A 19,278-nucleotide genomic window follows, 5' to 3' on the forward strand; every position below is an offset into this window, starting at 1 on the left:
CTTTTGTGCTAGGTTTAGTTTGCATGTCACTGCAAAGCCAGAAGAGAGTTTAGCCTTGCAGCAGATCAGTTTAAAGAGACAATATGTAGAAGCTGTGTGCAGTATTCACATAATCTCTTTCTTGTTAGATCTGTGAAAATCTCCATGACACGTATGCACTCCATAAATGTTTAATGCATGTTCATGTATGTAGCATTTACTATGTTTACAATCAGTGGTGTTGATCCATTAAAGAGGCAGCATGGCTCTTTTAGTGTGTATTATATTTGTGTTAAATGTCTGCAGACTTACAGAGTCTGAAATCCAAACTAAAGAGTCATTATTCCACGCCGCTGCTCTTTAAGTATTTCAAACCACTCACTGACTCTAGCCTCCTCTTCTTTCACTTAGTTACATTTCATTGAATGCTGATCAGGGGTAACATTATGACCACCTGCCCACTGTGTTGGCACATTGGGGCATGGACTCCATTAGACCCATGAAGGGATGCTGGCACCAAAGCAGCATTTTATGTAATTAGTGTAAGCTGCGAGGTGGGGCATTGTTTACACAGAATATACAAGATATGCAGATAGATTTGAATTCAGAGCATTCCTAAAACACTTTTGCTTCATTGCCTTGTGGTATTATGCTGCAGGAAGAAGCCACAGCCATCAGGAAATAAACTTCACCTAAAACTGTGTACATTGTCCGCAACAGTGCTCAGGTACTGTGGTGTGTGTTAAACTACCATCTACTTGAACTTTCCCTCAAAACCTCGCACTGCCTCTAACGGTTTGCCTTCTTTGTACTGGACACATGCTACGTGTTCCCAGTTAAGCAACACACAGGCACTCAGCCGTCACTGTGTTCTAAAGGAAAACGTGATTTATTTGACCAGGCTGACCTTGTTTTGGAACCTTCAACAGCAAAAATAAGTCAGCATAGGGTCCCTGACTGGTCTGCAGGTAAGAGCCACAGCAACTTGACGTTTGCATTGCACCACATGGTGCGGCTTTTGTTTAAGTGCATTGGGTGCTGCAGGTTTAACACCATTTTCTCCTCGTACCCCATTTGATGGATGCTGGCCACCACAGACCAGAAAGCTGATTTTTTTTTAACTCTTTAAAATCACTATTCTTGATGAGTTTTTATGGTTCTAACACTTTGAGTACAAAATGTAGTCTTGATATTTAATATATTCCGCCCACTAACAGGTAAAATGATAAATCTCTTTATAACTTAATTTTTAGAAGTTTTAAGTGTCAGTTGGCAAAATGTTACACCAGTTTAGTGTACATCAACTTTATCTAGAATTTGTCAAACAATTAAAGACCTTGCTTTTTATTGCTCATTAAATGTATCAAAACTGAAAAATTGCACTTCTTGTAAATCAACAAACTGTTTTAAGTTAAGTGAAAATCAGGTAAGGGTTAGGATCAGATCAGTAGGTGTTCATTTCACTTTCACGTGTTGCTATGATATCAGTGCAGTTTTGCTCCAATCGACTGATAGAAACAAAGAACTGAAGGCTCCAATCACACACCAACTACAGGAAGTTAGCAGAAACAATTCTGATGGAGTCTCATCTGTTTATAGACATGCTTCCATTGTGTGTAAAGGATTTTTCATCAGTGTATTATGTCATTCTGTTCATGAGTAATTCACTTGAGAAAAACAGGAAAGCTGATTCAGCGTTCCCCAGCGTGAAAAATGCCAAATTAGATCAGAGAAGAAGAAAAAAAGCTGGATTCTTCAGATATTCATCTGCAGTGTGCAGGTCAAGATAATTTTGCAAATGGAACCCATATGCATGGCTATGAAGTTGACTGTAAGCATATTTTCTGTAAATCTGATTCAGGTTTGATTTAAAAAATTTAATCAGTTTAAGTTTATATATCGACTGAAAAAAATAAGATTTTTCTTTTATTTTATATACAAAATCTCTTTACATGGAGTTCAATAAGAACAGCTAAAGCAGTTGAAGCTGTGAGCACACGTTTCGGTGTTGTGACCTAAATCCAGCTGTTACAAGTGTGAGTATTTGCTGAGGTCAGAGGTCAAATTTTTCTCACAGCTCACAAAAGCAGGGTTGACCTTGTTCAGTCTTTTCCAGGTTAACTATGCAGTAATTTTCTTAGAGTAATAAAAGAAAATCCAAAATTAAAATGTACAGCTCAAAATTGCACACATGCGCTCTTTCACTATGGGCTTGGAGAGTTTTGTGGATCACAAAATCCCAGATATTTCCCTTGTTCTTTAAAAAAAACGACAACAAACATTCCACAGATGCCTCTGCTGTTGATGGGGAGATGCCTTCATATGGAAACCAGAAAAATCCAGGCAACAGTTAAAAATCTCTTAGACTGAAACCAAAAGACAACAAAGAGCAGAGTTCATCCCTTTAGAATCAGGTCGGATCATAAATTTGCTCAGGCTCCATCACAAAAAAAAAAAAAAAAAACACGAGCTTTTTGCTCCAGACTTAACAGACTCCTTCCGGTTGTGGAGGAACACAGACAACACCAGGACACCAACAGAGCAGGAAGTGGACTGAGAACAGGAAGCTCTCAAAACAATGCTAAGTAAACTACTGAGTATAAATATAGTGTTTTGAGAGTGAAATGCGGAGCCCAAGGGGAAAGCAGAATTTGAATATTTGTCTGTGGTGTAGGAAGTTTTTGCAAAGTGAAATCACGGCAAAAATAAGTTTAGAATGTCAGTGTTGAATTTTAAGTATCTTAACTTGAGACTGAATACCTTAAAGAAGTGTTTGATGGCAGGAATGTGGCTGGCACACTCATTTTTCCTGTAGTCATCCACATTTTGGCCGACCTGGAAACAAACACAGGATGTATACGCATAATTGCATTCATGTCATAAGCCTCTTAGGAGACAAAAAAAAAAAAAAAAGACGAGGGAAACAGGCTGGGGAACAGGAGGGTTCATGACAATGTCAAAAGACATTATGTGTTTAGCTATACAGTACATTAGCAACCATTATGCTTTGTTCATTTGGTGTTTGAAAGGTTAGTCTTGCACCGTAAATGTGGACATGCCTACAACCACTATTTAAATGCAAATAGTAAGAAGTACCAGGAAAATGAACTAACTATATAAAAAAAACACTAGAAGTTGAAATAAGAAATGGTTTATAAATATGTATTAAGGGCAAAGACTAATGTGTTGCGGAAAGGTGAAACAATCAGATCTGGCCCAAAAGTCAATTTCCTCTTTTCACATTTCATACACCCACTTTGTACCAATCTGTTCACATTTTGGGCTTTCTTACTCAGGTTTTGCATATCCACTGACCTAAGCTGTTGAATATGAGTTTTTTTCTCCTGTCAAGTGTTTTGATTAATTTATGTGATAAATAATCACCAAAATGCCAAAAAAACGTACATACAATTACATTTTGGTACACTCTACATTTTACAGGGAGCAAACACACAGAGGTTAATGACAATGTAAGAAATACTAACCAAATTAATTCAGCTAATCGCTAACGGAGAATGCTAAACATTCTTTAAAATGAACGCTTTAGATCATTTTGTCTTTGTTTTAATATGCAAAACTCCACATGCTCTGTCACACACTTGATGTGATGTCACCTTTGCTTGCTAAACAAATGAATCGCTGATGACAGCTCATAGCTGGAAGGCCAGAAAGAAATACTTTGACAATTGTGAAAGAGGAATCAGTTTAAATCGGTATCGACAAGTTCAGAGTTTTGATATTAACGGGTAATTTTGAGAGTGGCAGGTAAATTTCACAATGTAGCTCTAAATGTTCTCTCTACAAGAATTTATCGCAGCCTGGTAGGTTTTCTTTTGTGTACAGTTCATGCATTAAACTAAAGGAAATTAGTCTAAGTTAATTCTTGGGCAAGTCATTTGTGAGTCTTTCACTCGTCTTAGTGTATGTTTTATGATAACTGATGCAACTCACCCAGCTTATCAAAGCAATCCGAAGAGCTCCTCCATCCATTCCTCCCACTTTACACAGTCCATATTGAGGCTTAGAGATGTGAAACTTTTCTGCCAGTTCTGCCACACCGCCCGCTGGAAAGGGAAAGGTTTAAAAGAAGGAAAAGCAATATTATTCACATTTACTTTTAAAGTACACCACTTGTGGGAAACAGGGTGGTGCATTAAAATGTTTTACAACACAAAATGATTATTTTTTTAATTACTTTACAAATGAACAGTTCACTCTACCTCCTGAGTCGGCCAGTTTGAGCTTGTTGGTAACCCCTTCATATGTAAATAATGCCCTGTGAGCATAAGGAGAACAAATGAAGGTTAGCTACAAAGAAATATGACACAAAGCCACAGTAGATTTATCCAGAGTCAAAAGCTTCTTCCTATGTGTTTGTGAGGAGACTTAAAACTTTAAAGCTTAACATTGTTCATTGCAGTATGCACAAGCAAAAAGTTAGTCGCAAAAAAACAAAACAACAACAACATTTTTTTCATATTGTCAAATTACATCCACAAAGTGTAAAGCAACAAAAAGCTGTACATAATTGTGCATTTCAGGGAAAACATGAGGTTTGCAAAAAAACATCATCATGGATATCATGGTTAATGTTGTGGAGAAGTCTATATAACAGGGTTAAGTTATTACACAAAATCCCACGCTTAGGGACGTGTTATAACCGTGGTGGACCTACAGAGATTCTGTGGACTTGGAAAGTCCTATTCAAAGTTCACCACAACCAATACACATGACACAGCAAATATGTAGAAGATAGTGCTCTGTTCTCCTGAGACTTAAATTGAGCTATTTGACCCGCATGGCATCAGTCTTTCTATCAACTCATCTCCTATGGTCAGGCTGGAAACCCCCATCCCCACGGTGGTGCTAGAACCATGCTGTGCACAGGCTTTTCTTCAGTAAAGACAGGGAAGCTGATCAGAGTTGATGGAAAGATTGCTGGTGCTAGATAGAGAGGAATATTGGAAGAACAAATGATATTGGCTGCTTGTGACTGGCTTACCCTTTATACAGGACAATAACCCTTAATAAACAAGCAAAGCCTCAATGTAAGGACTTAAATTTATACCTATTTATCTGTCAGAAAGGCTCAAAGTTTAGATCTATAGCCAATTAAAAATCTGTGGCAAGACATAAAAACTGCAGTTGGATCCTCTTCAAGAGTGAAAGAGCTGCAGCTATTATGCAAATGAGAATTGACATCAACTTTAGCCTCTGGATGTTCAAAACTGGTAGAGACATACGGCTTAAATGCAATTGCATTAAAAAGAGGTTATACAAAGCTAATAATAATAATAATGTATCATTTTCAAAGTTCCTGTGTTTTATTCTTTTGAAATTTCCATCTCTGTCATTTAACATGCTGGAGTCAAAATAGTGGTGAGTGAGTGAGGAAACCTTTACATTATCCAGGGCAAACACATAGAGTTTAGTCACACACTTAGTAATGCTAACCATGATAATTATTTAACATAGGATGCTAAAAATACTATAAAATAAACACATTACGGTACATAACTTGCAAATTTGCATGCATAAAATAAGTTTATATTATATTTATATTCGTATTGATATATTTTCCTTTAAATTCACAATTCTATACTAACTTATATTGGTCCATAACAAAAAATCCCAGTAAAACACAAAAAACTTTGTGCAGTTGTAATTTGACAAAATGTGCAAAAGTTCAAAGGGTGACTGTTCAAGCAATCCATTGTAGTGGTGCACACAAAAACTCTATATATATATTATATATATATATATATATATATTTTTTATATGTATATAAAACTGGAAACATGAACTTTCTTCAACAGCAAAGATGCGACACTGACACGGTAGAAATTTCTGTGCTTTTTATTTTTTTTAGTAAATATCAAAGACATGAAGCTACACTGAAACACAATGACAAACATTCACAGAGCTTTCTTCAAACTTGGATGGCTCCTCGGTGTGAAACAAACACAACCAGCGCTACTTAGAGCTCTGAGGTTTTAGGCATTTTGCAGGTGAAAACCTGTCCTACCACACCCTTCAGTCAGTCTACTGTCACTGTGGCAACTCAACTTAAGATGTGTTTTCATGAGACCATTGAGACACAACTCTATTGCTTAGTTAAGAGCACTATAATTAATTTGTTTTGTAGCTGATGCTCCAAGGCAGATTCGAGTGATAAAGAAGACAGAGTGAAAAAGAGGTAAAGAAATTACAAGTTCAGCATTTAAATCAACTATCTACTCATTGATAGCTTTGTCTTGAACATCAACTTGATTTACATGAGTCCTTTGAAGAAGACAAGTACAACTTTGACTGGATGGTCTAAAAGTGAGACGAAGTGACTCATCTAGCATGAGAGTACAAGAATTTGAATGTGTGTAAATCTTCCGCCTTGTCAATAACATCTGGAGCAGGGTAGAGAGGGGCCATAAGCAGCCATTGCAGCAGGTCAGAGGTGAAAGATGCTTGTGTGAGTATGTGGGATGTGTGTATGCAGTGGGAGGAGACAACATTTAAAAATGTGTTGGTTAGCTACTGACAAACTGGACAAAACAGCAGAAGTCTAGCGTACAAGTTGTTAGCACGCCCATTATCTCCATCTATAAATCACTCGGTTATGTCTTTTTCACAACAAACCTGCCTTTGTTCTCTCTTTCCATTGAACAAAGCACATAACAGGTTAGTGAGCTTAGTGCGCTGAGGACACACTAACCATATTGTGCACCCTATTCATCATGTTGCATCCTGGTCAACTGCATGAGTGGGCAGGACAACAGTGTTCATTTATTATTTATTGTCCTTGTAATGGAAATGTTTACAAGGTTTCTATCACGTCACCAAGGCAAAGTTCAAACCTTCTCTGAAGTCTGTTTAGTAAAAACTTTGCAAATTTGTCCCTAAAAAAGCTCACTGTCTCTCTCTCTCTCATGAGGCTGATGAACTCTTTGTTTCCTTTGGGTTTAATTTAAAGTGGCAGAAGTAACACAGGAAAAGTATGACAGAGATTGGGTTAGGATTAGCATAACCCTTAATTAAGAGACCACTGAAAACACCAAGAACCCCACTGAAAACCTCCTGGTTATTCCACCAAATATTGATTTCTGAACTCCTCCTGAGTTAAAACATCAGTATTGTTGTTTCTAAATGATTATGAACTTGTTTTCTTTTGCATTATTTGAGGTCTGAAAGCGCTGCATCTTTTTCGTTATTTTGACCATTTCTCATTTTCTGCAAATAATAAATTTTTGCTTGGAATTTCATAGACATGTTGTCAATAGTTCATAGAATAAAACAGCATTCATTTTACTCAAAAATATACCTACAAGATGTAAAATCAGAGAAACTGATCATTCAAAGTGGTCTCTTATTTATTTTTTTCCAGAGCTGTATATGATAGCAAATTTTCTCTACAAGATGCCATAGAAGGGCAAAAGTAGAAAGCTGGAGGAAAAGAAAATGATCAAATAAAAATTAAATTAGAAAAACATTTATTTTAAAACTGTACAATTGCTCCATTCATTCGAAACCAAGGCACTGGCCTAAGTTTATGGATCCTTGGTTCTCCAGTGTTCCTAAAGGTCAGTGTCTACAAGGAAATGTCACTGTCCCTCTGAGTCCAGCTCCATGAGCTAATTCTCCACCCACAGGGCGCAGGCATGCATTTGACAACACAATGAGTGTGTGTGTGTGTGGGGGGGGGACACACACTTTGTTCTACCAGCCGGATTTTGCAAATACAATAATCTTTGCATTGAAAGCATCAAAGGGCAACAGTTGAATTGTTTTAGTCTTTTAACAAACAGTTATTAAACGTTTAAATGTGAACTGTAAAATCTTCAGTTATGATGGTAAACGTGAATAACATATTTACGTCTAGGTCATGCTCAAATATACCACATCCTGGTATTGTTGAGTAAGTTATGTACGTGTTCTGATTAAATGATTAAACCTCTACCATGTTCATCCTAAGTTTCTATCTACCTTTTGGCCCTACATGCAACATGAAAACAAAAACAAAAACAAAAACATGACAATTACCTTCACAACTCAGTAAGCTTGTGTGCAGAAGACAGTAGAAAGAAACATGCCAAACTCGGTTTTGCACTTAATAACTAGTTTTACATGACATCATTTATATTTACATTACACTCTAAAAAGAAAAAAGTTGAACCAACTTAATTGAATTGCTTCTGTAGGTAACAAGCAATTCAATTAAGTTTATACAACTAAATTTATTAAAGTTTAACCAATTCAATTTGTTAAGTCAGTCTTACTCAAATCATTTAGTTTACTTCAAAAATGGTAAATAAACTTAAATAACACTTTTGACCACTGAAAGCACATATTAACACATTTATTTAATGCTCAGATTGGTTGGCAACTTGTGATTAAGTACCCAGGGGACACATTAACATACGGCAGGAGGAAGCTGGAGTTGAACCGTCAACCTTCCGATTACAAGGCGACTGCTCTATCCACAGAGCCACAGTCGCTTACTGGGAATGTGTCCCTGTAAGCGTAAGAGTCATGGTGTCAGACGTGGGACACTGAATTATTTCAAGTAAAGTCAAAGTGAAAAAGGTTATTTAAGGAAAAGATTTGTGTATTTAGATGACACTGTAAAAAGATTATTTAAATTTAGTTTGGAACTTCTTAAAAGTTTGAGTTGACTTTCTGTAGAATTAAATCAAAGAGATTTTAAATGTTTATTAGAACAAAATAAATGATTTGAGTAAGAATGACTTAAATTTGTCATGTTAAACCCCCTTATGAATTAAGTTATAAAAACTTAGCAAATTGAGTTGGAAGAACTTAGTGAATTGAGTTGGATGATCATAATAAATTGAGTTGGTCAGACTTAGGATACAAAACTGGCGTTGAACTCAATTGTTTTAAGTAAAGTCAAAGTGAAAAGTTCCTTCAGGTTAAAGATTTGTAAGTTTTGAGTTAAATGAACACAAAAAAGTAAGTTGTCATAGCAAAAGCAAAAGAATTAAGTTAAATTAATGTAAATAAGTCCATAAGATGAACTACAGCCAAAAACACGTTTTAGAGTGTAGGATACAGTCGATGACTGTATGACCCGCTTTTCATAGAACGGTTTCCTTTCTACTCTTTCGGCTAGCTTCTGGAGACAAGGCTCTATATGTATGGGTCTCAGTATTGATAGATTAGTATGCTTGTTATCTGCACCAAAATGCATTATGTTGTTGATCCATTTTGTCTTTTAGTGGTTTAACTCAAACTGATGAAACTCCATGTCAATCAGACTCAAATACAGGCTGTTTTTGTAGTTACACCCTCTTGACCGCCCCATTGCTGCTGACACAGCTGTATTATGGCATTGTCTGCTAGATGAACTACAGTGTGCAATAAACCAAAGGAAGCTCTGGTGTTTGCATTGTGTGCCACTTTTATCACTGCAGTGCCATGGTAGCATAAGCAGCTTCAGAAATTGTAAAGTCTCCTAAGCTAATAGACCAGATAGGCCCCTCCACACACATGGAGCGAGCAACAGATGGGAAAAACAGACTCTCTTTCTCACTCTACTCCAGCCCACCTCCAAATGCAGCCAGCTATGACTTCAGAGGGAGGAGAAGAGGAGAGATTTGAAAAGTAGAGAAAGAGGCCACCATTAAGGGATGTGAAAAGAGGAGGATGGGGGGGGGGGTAGAGGCAAAGCAATATAATAATCTAAAACATAAAGTTTTCAAAATAGTATGTTCTACAGATAAGATCTCGACATTGTTACCACAGTTAGAAACCCGACACAGCCATGAAAAAGAAAAAAGCACTAAAAGGCATCCATGCAGTTTATAAACACAGACATGCTCCCACACAAAGGGAAATCTGCTGGAATTTTGAGTCGGTTGCAATTGCAGTGGTTTGTTTGGGGTTTTCAGACCCTTCATGCCCCACCCCCCCAACAACAAACATGTTATGATCTATCATTTTAAGATTAGCAGAAGCAGACCTTGTCGTCACCAATGCAAACATTCCCCTACACCAAGGCTGCATCCACTTTGAGTGTGGTAAAACACAGGGCATGCTTCTCTTGTTATGTAATTTCAGAAGATTTTTTTTTTTTTTTCATCCTACCACTTTAATAACAGATAAGGATAAATCCTTGGACCAGAGACAAAATTGTGTTGTTTTGTTTTTGATCCCCCCCAACCTGAATTCCATATTTAGATATCAGACTGATCTTTACCAAAATGTTATTATTTTTCTCCTTCTCTGAATCATCTCAGTTCTGTAGACTTTCAAGGAATACAGCTAGTCACCTTTTCCTCCAAGAAAGTTTTCTATTTTGTTCATAAAACTCTCTCTTTAGCTCAAAGATTATCTATTAATTTCATTCTTCTTGCATGCAATAGGGATGAATGCGTTTTTGTTCCCTTTACCCCCTTTCAGCTCCCCAAATCCTCATTTTCTGCTCAAAGCTGACCTGTCTCCTGTTTCTATTTTTAACTCGTCTCTTAGTCTACCTCTCCGTCTATGTTGCGTTGGGGAGCCCGGAGACATCCCTGTAGCACAACTCACTCATTTCCTCTGTCCAAACATGGGCAAAATAAGTCTAGCAAGAGCTGACTGCTTAAAAAGTCATTTTTCCTCTTTTCCTATTTTTTTTTTCTTGCCACTGAGCTTGTTACTCATACAGTCTCTATAGAGCGGCCCCAGAGCTTCACACATTCCTACAACAGTCAGAGACATATGGAGACTTATCAGGAGGGGTTGTGACTAAGAAGGAAGTAATAAAATAAATGACTTGGTGGATATTACAAAGAGAAGGAGAGTGGAAAAAGAGAAAGAGTGTACATATGTGTACATATTTATACAGAAATATTCTGTACATGTGTATTCTGTGGAGTGAAGCATCACACGTAATATTTATACTACCTGTTTTCTTTTTTTTTTTTTCTTTTTGTCCTTCTTCCCTTTTCTAACCACGGTGGTACGGAAAACGGACCCGACTCATTGGTGGCTGCTGTGACTCAGTGGGAAGAATATTGGTCTTACAAAAGTAAAGTTTTGGGTTTGATCCAAGGTTCCTCCTGCATGTCCTGGGCAACACACTTAACCCCACGTCGCCTGTTGATCTACTTATTATTGAATGAGCGTGTCTGCGACTGTGTCTGTGAAAGTTATTTGGTAAATGTGGCTCAAGTGCGGAGGTACTCAAATTTTGTTATTCTGTATCACTTAGTTGCATCCCTTTTCAACACACCTAAGCCAGATGGCTAAATGTCTTCAGCTCTGCAGAGGCCTGGAAATGAACTATTAATTTGATTCAGGTGTGATGGAGCAGAGAGGCATCTAATGGTACCATGGGACTGCTAACAGTGTCATGGTACCAGCCTCCTTAGAACCTAACCGCACGTGGAGTCAGACTGAAAGCATCAGAAGATTGTCGGTCTCTGATTGGCTGGGGCTTGGTCACCCGAGTTGCATCACAAGAGTGACTCCCTTACAATGAACCAACCCGCCATTTTTTGGTTGGTTAGTGGAATAGACTTCAATCCACTTGAGGATCGGTAGCAAAGAATGAATATTGCTATTCACAGATGCATACGATCTGATTTTCCTGAGCTTTCGGCTAATTTACAATGAAGAACGGGCAACAATTTCAGTGTCAACAACATTTGGCTTAAATTGCAATAAGATATGTTTCTATAAAGCATTGACACAGGGCAAAAGCATGCACTAGTTACTTTTAAAACTAGGTTTTAATGTTGTCCTATCCAGCACTTCAAACTGCTGAAAGAGTGCAGTTTCTTTTTTTTTTTTTGGTCACGTTTTAAGTGGTTAAACTTGGATGTCAAAATGATGTTTATGTAAAAACTTCTCAGGGCTCATTATGTCAGTAAGACATGATATTAAGAGTTCAGTCAGGGCTCCTTCAAAATACTGCCACTGGAGCTTCATTGGTTCAAATGTAGCTTCCACTGTTATCAATACCCATCACAGGCATTAGATTGAAATCTACTGGTGATTAAAATACCAATGATTGTGGTACAGAGGGCAAGAGGAACTGCAACCAAGTTGGTTTTATTTCTGTTTGTGAGTCTTTGGCATATTTTAGGAGATATAACGGAAAAAAAGAAAACACAAGTAAGATGCCTTTAAGCACTGATGTGGTCCATTAAACTAAGAATAATATCCTGCTGCTGTACTTTCTAGAGAAGACAATCCTTGGAAAACAGCTTAAGGAAAAGATTTGTTGGGTCAACAAAATAATAAGAACATCCTATGATGCAATCCACCAAGCACTGCACATGAACCAGTGCATTCCCTTTTACAAATTGGCTCTACAAAACACGATGGCAAGGCTCTAAAATGGGTTTTGTAAAGTTTAATGATGTAGTAAAGAGTGCCTTCAAGTCAAAAATAAGTAAATGTCCAATAAATCCAAACATTATGATTGTCAAATATTGCTCTATCAAAAAATGTATGTTCGTCTCATTTTCATTTTGAAAGCATACATTTAAATCAACCGTGCACAAGTAGTTTCACAAAGACATTGTGATACAAATAAGTAATCTGTAATTTGTGACTCACGGGTCTTGCTAACATGGCAACAGCAACAGACTTCTCCATTTCTATCTATAAAATAGAGAAGCCTGAATAAATATGAATAGCTTATGAACTGAGGCACTGTTCTCACTTCTGAAGTGCATTTTTATATTACATACCGGTAATTTTTAAGCAAAAATATATTTGTATTTTTTATCTACTAAAAAGGTTAGGCTTCTAAACTCAGAAAGTGAGAGCAGCAAAGACGTTATTGGAACATTTACAAAGCTACAATGACTTCAAATACATAAATATATCATATATAATATTGTTCAAAGAACAAAAGAAACAGCATATCAGCACAATTAAGAGTTTCTGAAGAGATTTTCAGGTGAAGTAACATTTTCGCAGATAAAAATCATCTCCCAGTATACTTTATGTTTGCTCAGATGGTCAGATCCATCTGAGCAAATGGATCTGACCATTTGCTCAGATCCACCCAGTGAGAGACACTGAGTGATCTGTATAATAGTTGACAGGGTGGAGGACAAATCAGACTCCCTCTGGAGACCATTACAGACCACTGAAACTATTTGGCCCCGAGAGAATAGTAAATAGACAGCAATATGACAGACATGATGGGGGTGGAGGGGGGATGAAAGAACAAAAAAGTGACAGTCAGTTAATTGAAGGAAAACGTGGTTAAAATGTAAACAATAGATTGCATACAATATCAGGCAGTGGGGGTGAGGAGCTAAAGGCCAGAACGGACTGGTTGGAATGCTGAAGGATGTGGGGAGGGAGGAAAATCTCTGTTCTCAGCAGAACACGGAGCCAGAGAAGTTTGGAATATGACAAAGTAAACAAATAAGTAATTAAATCACTGCCAAGGACCAGTGAGAGAAAACAGCCCTCCCTTTGCTGAGGCAGATGGAAACAAATGGCAGGGTGGGCGGGGGTCCGAGAGGGGCAAGAGAGACAAAAAGTAAGCTACTGCTTTGCGGATGTCGATCCACACAACAATTTCGGAAGAAACGCAGACAAAACACGCCATCGACAGCAAGAGTAATGACCCAGAAGCAAGCACTGCGTTATCAGATGAGGAGCCAAAGTGTAGACAAACGGTGGTTCCGACAGCTTCATGTTACGGCCTTGAAACAATCCACAGATAACATGGAGCGGTCACAGTGCAAACAGAGCAGCTCACGTTTCGACTGCACACCGAGCATTAGCATTCCTGTATCTCTGATATAATTACAACCTTCACAAAAGATAAGGGTGTGTTATTGTAGAGTAGGTGTGTATGTCTTGTATATCTAAGACACAGCCTTGAACACACATGGAAAACATTGAATTATGAGAAATTATAAAAGATTAGCCAAACAAGTTTAATATTAACTGGCAAACCTGTATCCTTCCCCCCTTTTTTTAATCTCATCTTGCATGCAAAGTGGCCAAAATGTTTTAAACCATAGGGACTTCCACAAAAAGACATAGAGATGCACAAGTCAGAGTTTAATTGAAGTTTTTTTATCAGCTGATCACCTGTTGATAAAATACAGTTAAAAATATAAGAAATTTCTACTTAAAATCGTGGAAGAGGTTTACTGCCATTAGGGCCTGACTTTAAAAAGTTATATGATAAAACAAGTGAAGAGAAGGAAACCCATTCAAGAGTTCCCACTGAGAAAAAAGGATGAAAAGTGCCAGGGGATGTAGACAGGTATGAATGGAGGAGCACCTCTGGCAATAGAATCTCAATGGGAAACAATCACCGTATATTGGAGGAATCAAAAGAGGGCAGAGGAATATGTCATAAACAAGAGCAGATGATTTTATTAAAATAGCACAGAGTAGATGTTAGGTAACTCCGTGTAGTAAATTGTTGGTAAATTGAGTGTCTGAATTTGCTGTTGTACACATTACAGGCAATGGGAAGAAAGAAGAGAAAAAAAAGAGATAATTCCCCTAAAATCATGGTCTGCTGGGATCTATGTGGCATTTCCTGTTCATGCTGACTTGTATAAACACAAGAATACCCCCTCTGCCCCCTTGCACCTTATCATAGTTATTATGGGCCCAGTAAAAAGCAGAAAGACATCTTATCTCCAATCGCTTCCTTAATGTGTCTCATTTTCTCGTCTTTGCAACCTCTCCATTCGTCTACAATTCTCTCTCTTTCTTGCCACTTCTTGACAAGTTATTCCTCTGTCTTCTCAAAGAAATGTCCCCTTTTGCCCAACCTCAGCCTTTCATGTCCCTTTCCACTCGTCTCACTCAATTCATTCGCTTTTCTCCTGGCAAACAACCCAGCTTTCCCATTGGGGTCGTCAGGACAACAGGCCCCCTTCAGCTCTCAACCAGCACCCACTGATCAATCCCAACAGCCAGGCGAATAAACACGACAGGAGAAAGGCAGCTAAAGTTCTCAGGCTAGACGACACATTCAATGCAACTTTCCTGCAAAGTGCGAGTTAACCCATAAGAGTCCACAGCTACAGCCGGGGAGCAGGGCAATAACCATGGCGACGCAAATTACTGTTGTCAGAACAGCAATAAGAATGAGGCAGTGTGTATGTCCTTTTTATGGTGTGTGCTCTGTCTGTTGGTTGTGTGTGTGTGGTGATTTCATAATTGTGCAATTACAAGCAAAATAACACTGAATGATAGCTGTGTTATACTTGGCACAGACTGACAGTATGACAGAATGTTTCAGCATGCACATGGTTACTTGCACAACATTCTCTTTATTTTCAAGCCTTTCTATTGTACTGCAGTTGAACTATATCCTTGTTACTCCACCAACTAAACAACAAACAGTTCCCGTCACTGATTTGGGTCAAATTCAAACTGATTACAAGTTATAGATGAAGGTAAATACAGACAAATGAAACAAAAACATGTGGGTTTTTTTAACTGAGATTTGCATTTAGTCAGCAACCTTCCGGGCATTTTCACTTAAAAAAGATTAACACTGTCAATCCTTGTTAAGGAAGAATCACATTCCAGTCGTATCAAAGCAGGACTCATGACGCTGTCATGTGTGGACGTGCAAAACCCACAGGCTACCTAAGTTCATAAGTGAAGAATTTCTAAGTTCCTATTTGCTGACCTCAGGATGGTGACCGACACGGCTGTGGCGTCATTTACAGCTCAGAGTTCAGACTTTTAAGTGAAATAGAACCAGTATCTTGGCTAAAAGAACTGGTTCCTCTGTTACTCTAAAGATTCACGCACGACAAATCTGCATGATTAGAAAATCAGTTTTAATGTACTTAATGTCCAGAGTTTTGTTTTTTGTACACAGGAACTCTCACAGAAACTTTTAAAAGGATTATAAGTCATAACCACTCTGAGCTACAGCCTGGCGTTGATGAATTACAATAAACAGATCATTTCTGAAGTTTCTGTGTTGGATAGCAACAACTTGGAAAAAAAAGTGTAATTTTTGTTTCAAAAATGTAGGAATATGGGTCCTTTGGTTCATTTCACACAAATACTTTTTTTTTACTTTTACTGTTTTTTAAAGAAAACCTCCACAAATCAGAACCTTATTAAACTAATTTCATAAGCCTGATATTGGGGAAATGTCACATTCCTCAATTTGACTGGAGGCTTTCTTTGAATTAGTACAAGAAAATCCATCTAATGGGCATTCTAGACACCAAATGATGCCAGCTTCATATAAGGCAGGGCAAACTGTTCTCCGTTTTTTATCCAAAGCTTCTTCTGACGCTCTCTCTACTGATGATAATGCTGAATATCTACCTCTTGTGATTAACATTGATTTAATGCATTTATTTTAAGACAGACCTGTTTTAACTGGAGTACCGATATTACTTGGTTCTACCATTTACTGCGTACCAAACTGGAATTTTTGCGCATTAGGAAAAATAAATAAATACAAGCTCCACAAACAAAGAGTCTTCCCGCATATCCTTTTCTAAGTGAAGCAATAACACATTTTGTTGTGTCTACCACTGTTGGCCTAAAAATGAGACATTTCCTTTTGGTACTGTAATAAACAGAATGCCTTTAGGGTTGAGTGATTTTGAGAATTCAGTATGCCATTGGTTTAGATGACTTTGCAGCATCTAAAGTGAGGCTTGTATATTTACAATTTTTTTTTTCTATTTCTTCATACCTGATGAACTAATCATGCCCATTTCAATCAACCATGTTGGAATAGGAACACATTTAAAACATGCAGGAAACATGTTGAAGTTGAAGTGAGACACCCCTGTAAAAGAATATTACATATTTTGATTGTTCTCCTAAAAAAGTTCTAAAAAGTAAAACAAGTGCTTGACAAGCTAGCCTCCAATCATCGGCTTTACAGATACGACATCTCTAGCTTGCCAGTTGTAGCTTCAAAATGGCCTTGTCAAGTTAAGAATGACGTTCATTTATTTTAATTTCCACAACAGCATTTTTTGTGAGAAAAGTTTAATAGCCTTCCTCCGGCTGTCCATGCATGTTACATACAACCAGAGAGACACCTCAGATAAATCTGGCACTTTCTCTCGCATCTCTTCAAAATAATGTATGTCAACGAAACAATATTACAAGTTACTTTGATGTTTTCGCTCAGTAAATTTTTTAAACATTGTTATACCATGAGCCCACAAACCAGGTCTAGGCTCCATAAATTTGGGAGAAAAAAAAAAAAAAACTTTTAATGAGAGTAAAAATACAAATATTATATCTGCTATATTATATCTGCTGGATACAGTCTCAAAGTTTCAATTGTTAAGTGAGCAAATCGTCATTTTGCTCCCAAAAGACATTTGACACCAAGACAAATAACAGCACGGGAGTGCCATAAAGTCATGAAACTTTAATTGCACCCTTTAAAAGGCTCTGCGTGGCAGTCCCACTTTTGTCAGTTAGTGGTCTTCAACCCAACTGGGTACCCAAACATAAACAGTAGACACGTACACACACACAGCACTAAGTCAGTATTACCATGTGGAGTCGTGTCTCATCAGGTCTAAAGGCTGCCATTACTCTGCAGCTTCATTGTGAGTGCCTAAATTAATCTAAACAATATTTAGGAAGGTAGAAAGCAGTTGTTAAGTGATACGTTATGAAATCTGACTCCAAGTTTTTGCTAAGTTGAGAAACACAGTATAATAGCCAGTATAGCAAAGCTATCATCATTGTGAAAGAGGCCACCCACAGGCAGCAGCGGGTTGGTTAAAGGTTACAACCCACATGGTATGGTACAATATCTTTCAGTCTTTCAAACTGGAGATATGTGGCCTGATTACTTAGAATTTGCTATTTCCTTGCATATATACCAGTTTTACAAGCCTAAACCGGTAACGAGTATGATCGAATGCAAACAAGATATATTAAAATGGTTTTGCGATTGCTCCACTGTAAATAAAATAAAAAATGAAAAAATAAACAAGAGCAAAAACACAAGCATTTCTTTGGAAATCAGTAGTGATCAATGTCACGTGGGTAGCCAGTGCCAGGTGTTGTGCAAGAAGCAAACACAGAGAGAGACAAAATCAGAGAGAGGACTGGGCATTGGTTCAAAGTGCACACTCCTTGACTTCCCGTTTTCAGTAAGCTGCTTTTACGCTATGCTGTTATTTGTTTGAAAGCTCAATCAGTCTGGTTCCATCGTCATGGTCGTGTGCTCAACTTCAGAGGCCTTGTTTTGACTCAATGGTGAAAACTAATGCTGTCTCGCCCGTCTGCAGCGAGGTTATCTGTAGTGTCTTACACAGCTTCAGATAGGGATTACATAAGAGCCTGTATATCAAAAGATGGTGTTAATTTGACTTTTATCAACAGGTTAATCTTTGTCGATACCTAGGGAACAGAGCAAAAAAGCAGAACCTGGGAGAAGAAGTTCAAACTATGGGAAGCTTTTTGATATAGTTTCCTACTATATGATCATAAACAGATGCATCAGCAGACACACACACGTGCACACACACACACACACACACACACACACACACACACACATTTTGTACCTCTTCCTACTATGCTCTCTTTATGCCCACAGGTGTATTTTAAAAGTAAGTAACCTTAAACTTAGTGACTCTTAAGGTATCAATTAATCATGCATGAGCCAGTGGAAATTTCTGGCAAGTAGCAGCAGCACGCACACCCCAGGCCTGTGCTGAAATGGAGGAGCTAACACTTATTTAAACTGGTAATTTACTTGTGTTCATGGTGCTGGAGGAGAAAATAATGTCACAAATTAAAATGTGTTAGTCATCAGTATACATTAAGCCAACTCTAAGGTAGCCCTAACGCTCAAATAGTTCTTTAATGTAGATTTGTATCTAAAATTGGGATGGTGTGTTGTGTTTCAATATATGAAGGCGATTTTTATGATCTGTACACTTACTGAAGCAAAGTTAAGGTCTTAAAAGTTGCCAGAGTTGCTTGAGGTAGAATGGGAGTGAATGCAACTATCTATTACTATGTGATGACAGATTGCACAAGATTTCAACCCCCAAAAATGTTCACATTGAAAGACTTTCCCTATGAAGTGTTAGATCCTTTCTGATCATTGGTAAACATTAAGCAATTATTAAGTGTCAATGTCTATTCCAGTAAAACCACCTCAATAAATTTTGTTTCATTGCTCTGGGTAAACTGGAAATATTTTCCCACCGACAAGAGCTAAAGAAATGGACAAAAGGGCCAAACACCTAGTTTGTTGTTGTTTTTTTGTTTCAGATTGAAACAATCAACCTTACATTTCAGAGAGAGGTTGTTTTCTGAAAAATACTTATTTCAGTCATTGTACTTGACTATTTTCAG

At 37.7% G+C, this 19,278-nt stretch overlaps 1 protein-coding gene across 3 annotated transcripts in view; it reads right to left on the reverse strand.

Annotated features, from left to right (window-relative positions):
* Positions 1–19,278, reverse strand: part of LOC106925858 (uncharacterized) — a 36,206-nt gene that overhangs the window by 12,650 nt on the left and 4,278 nt on the right. For all 3 annotated transcript variants that reach the window (XM_015000401.2, XM_088008946.1, XM_015000400.2), the window contains exons 2-4: positions 4,200–4,255; positions 3,931–4,043; positions 2,740–2,814 (exon numbers count right to left, since the gene is read on the reverse strand). In XM_015000401.2, coding sequence (XP_014855887.2) covers positions 2,740–2,814; positions 3,931–4,043; positions 4,200–4,255 — 244 coding nt within the window. The remainder of the gene's footprint in view (positions 1–2,739; positions 2,815–3,930; positions 4,044–4,199; positions 4,256–19,278) is intronic.

This window comes from Poecilia mexicana, unplaced genomic scaffold (genome assembly GCF_051168715.1).
Source record: "Poecilia mexicana isolate PSO_F unplaced genomic scaffold, ASM5116871v1 scaffold_9, whole genome shotgun sequence".
NCBI classification, from domain to species: domain Eukaryota; kingdom Metazoa; phylum Chordata; class Actinopteri; order Cyprinodontiformes; family Poeciliidae; genus Poecilia; species Poecilia mexicana.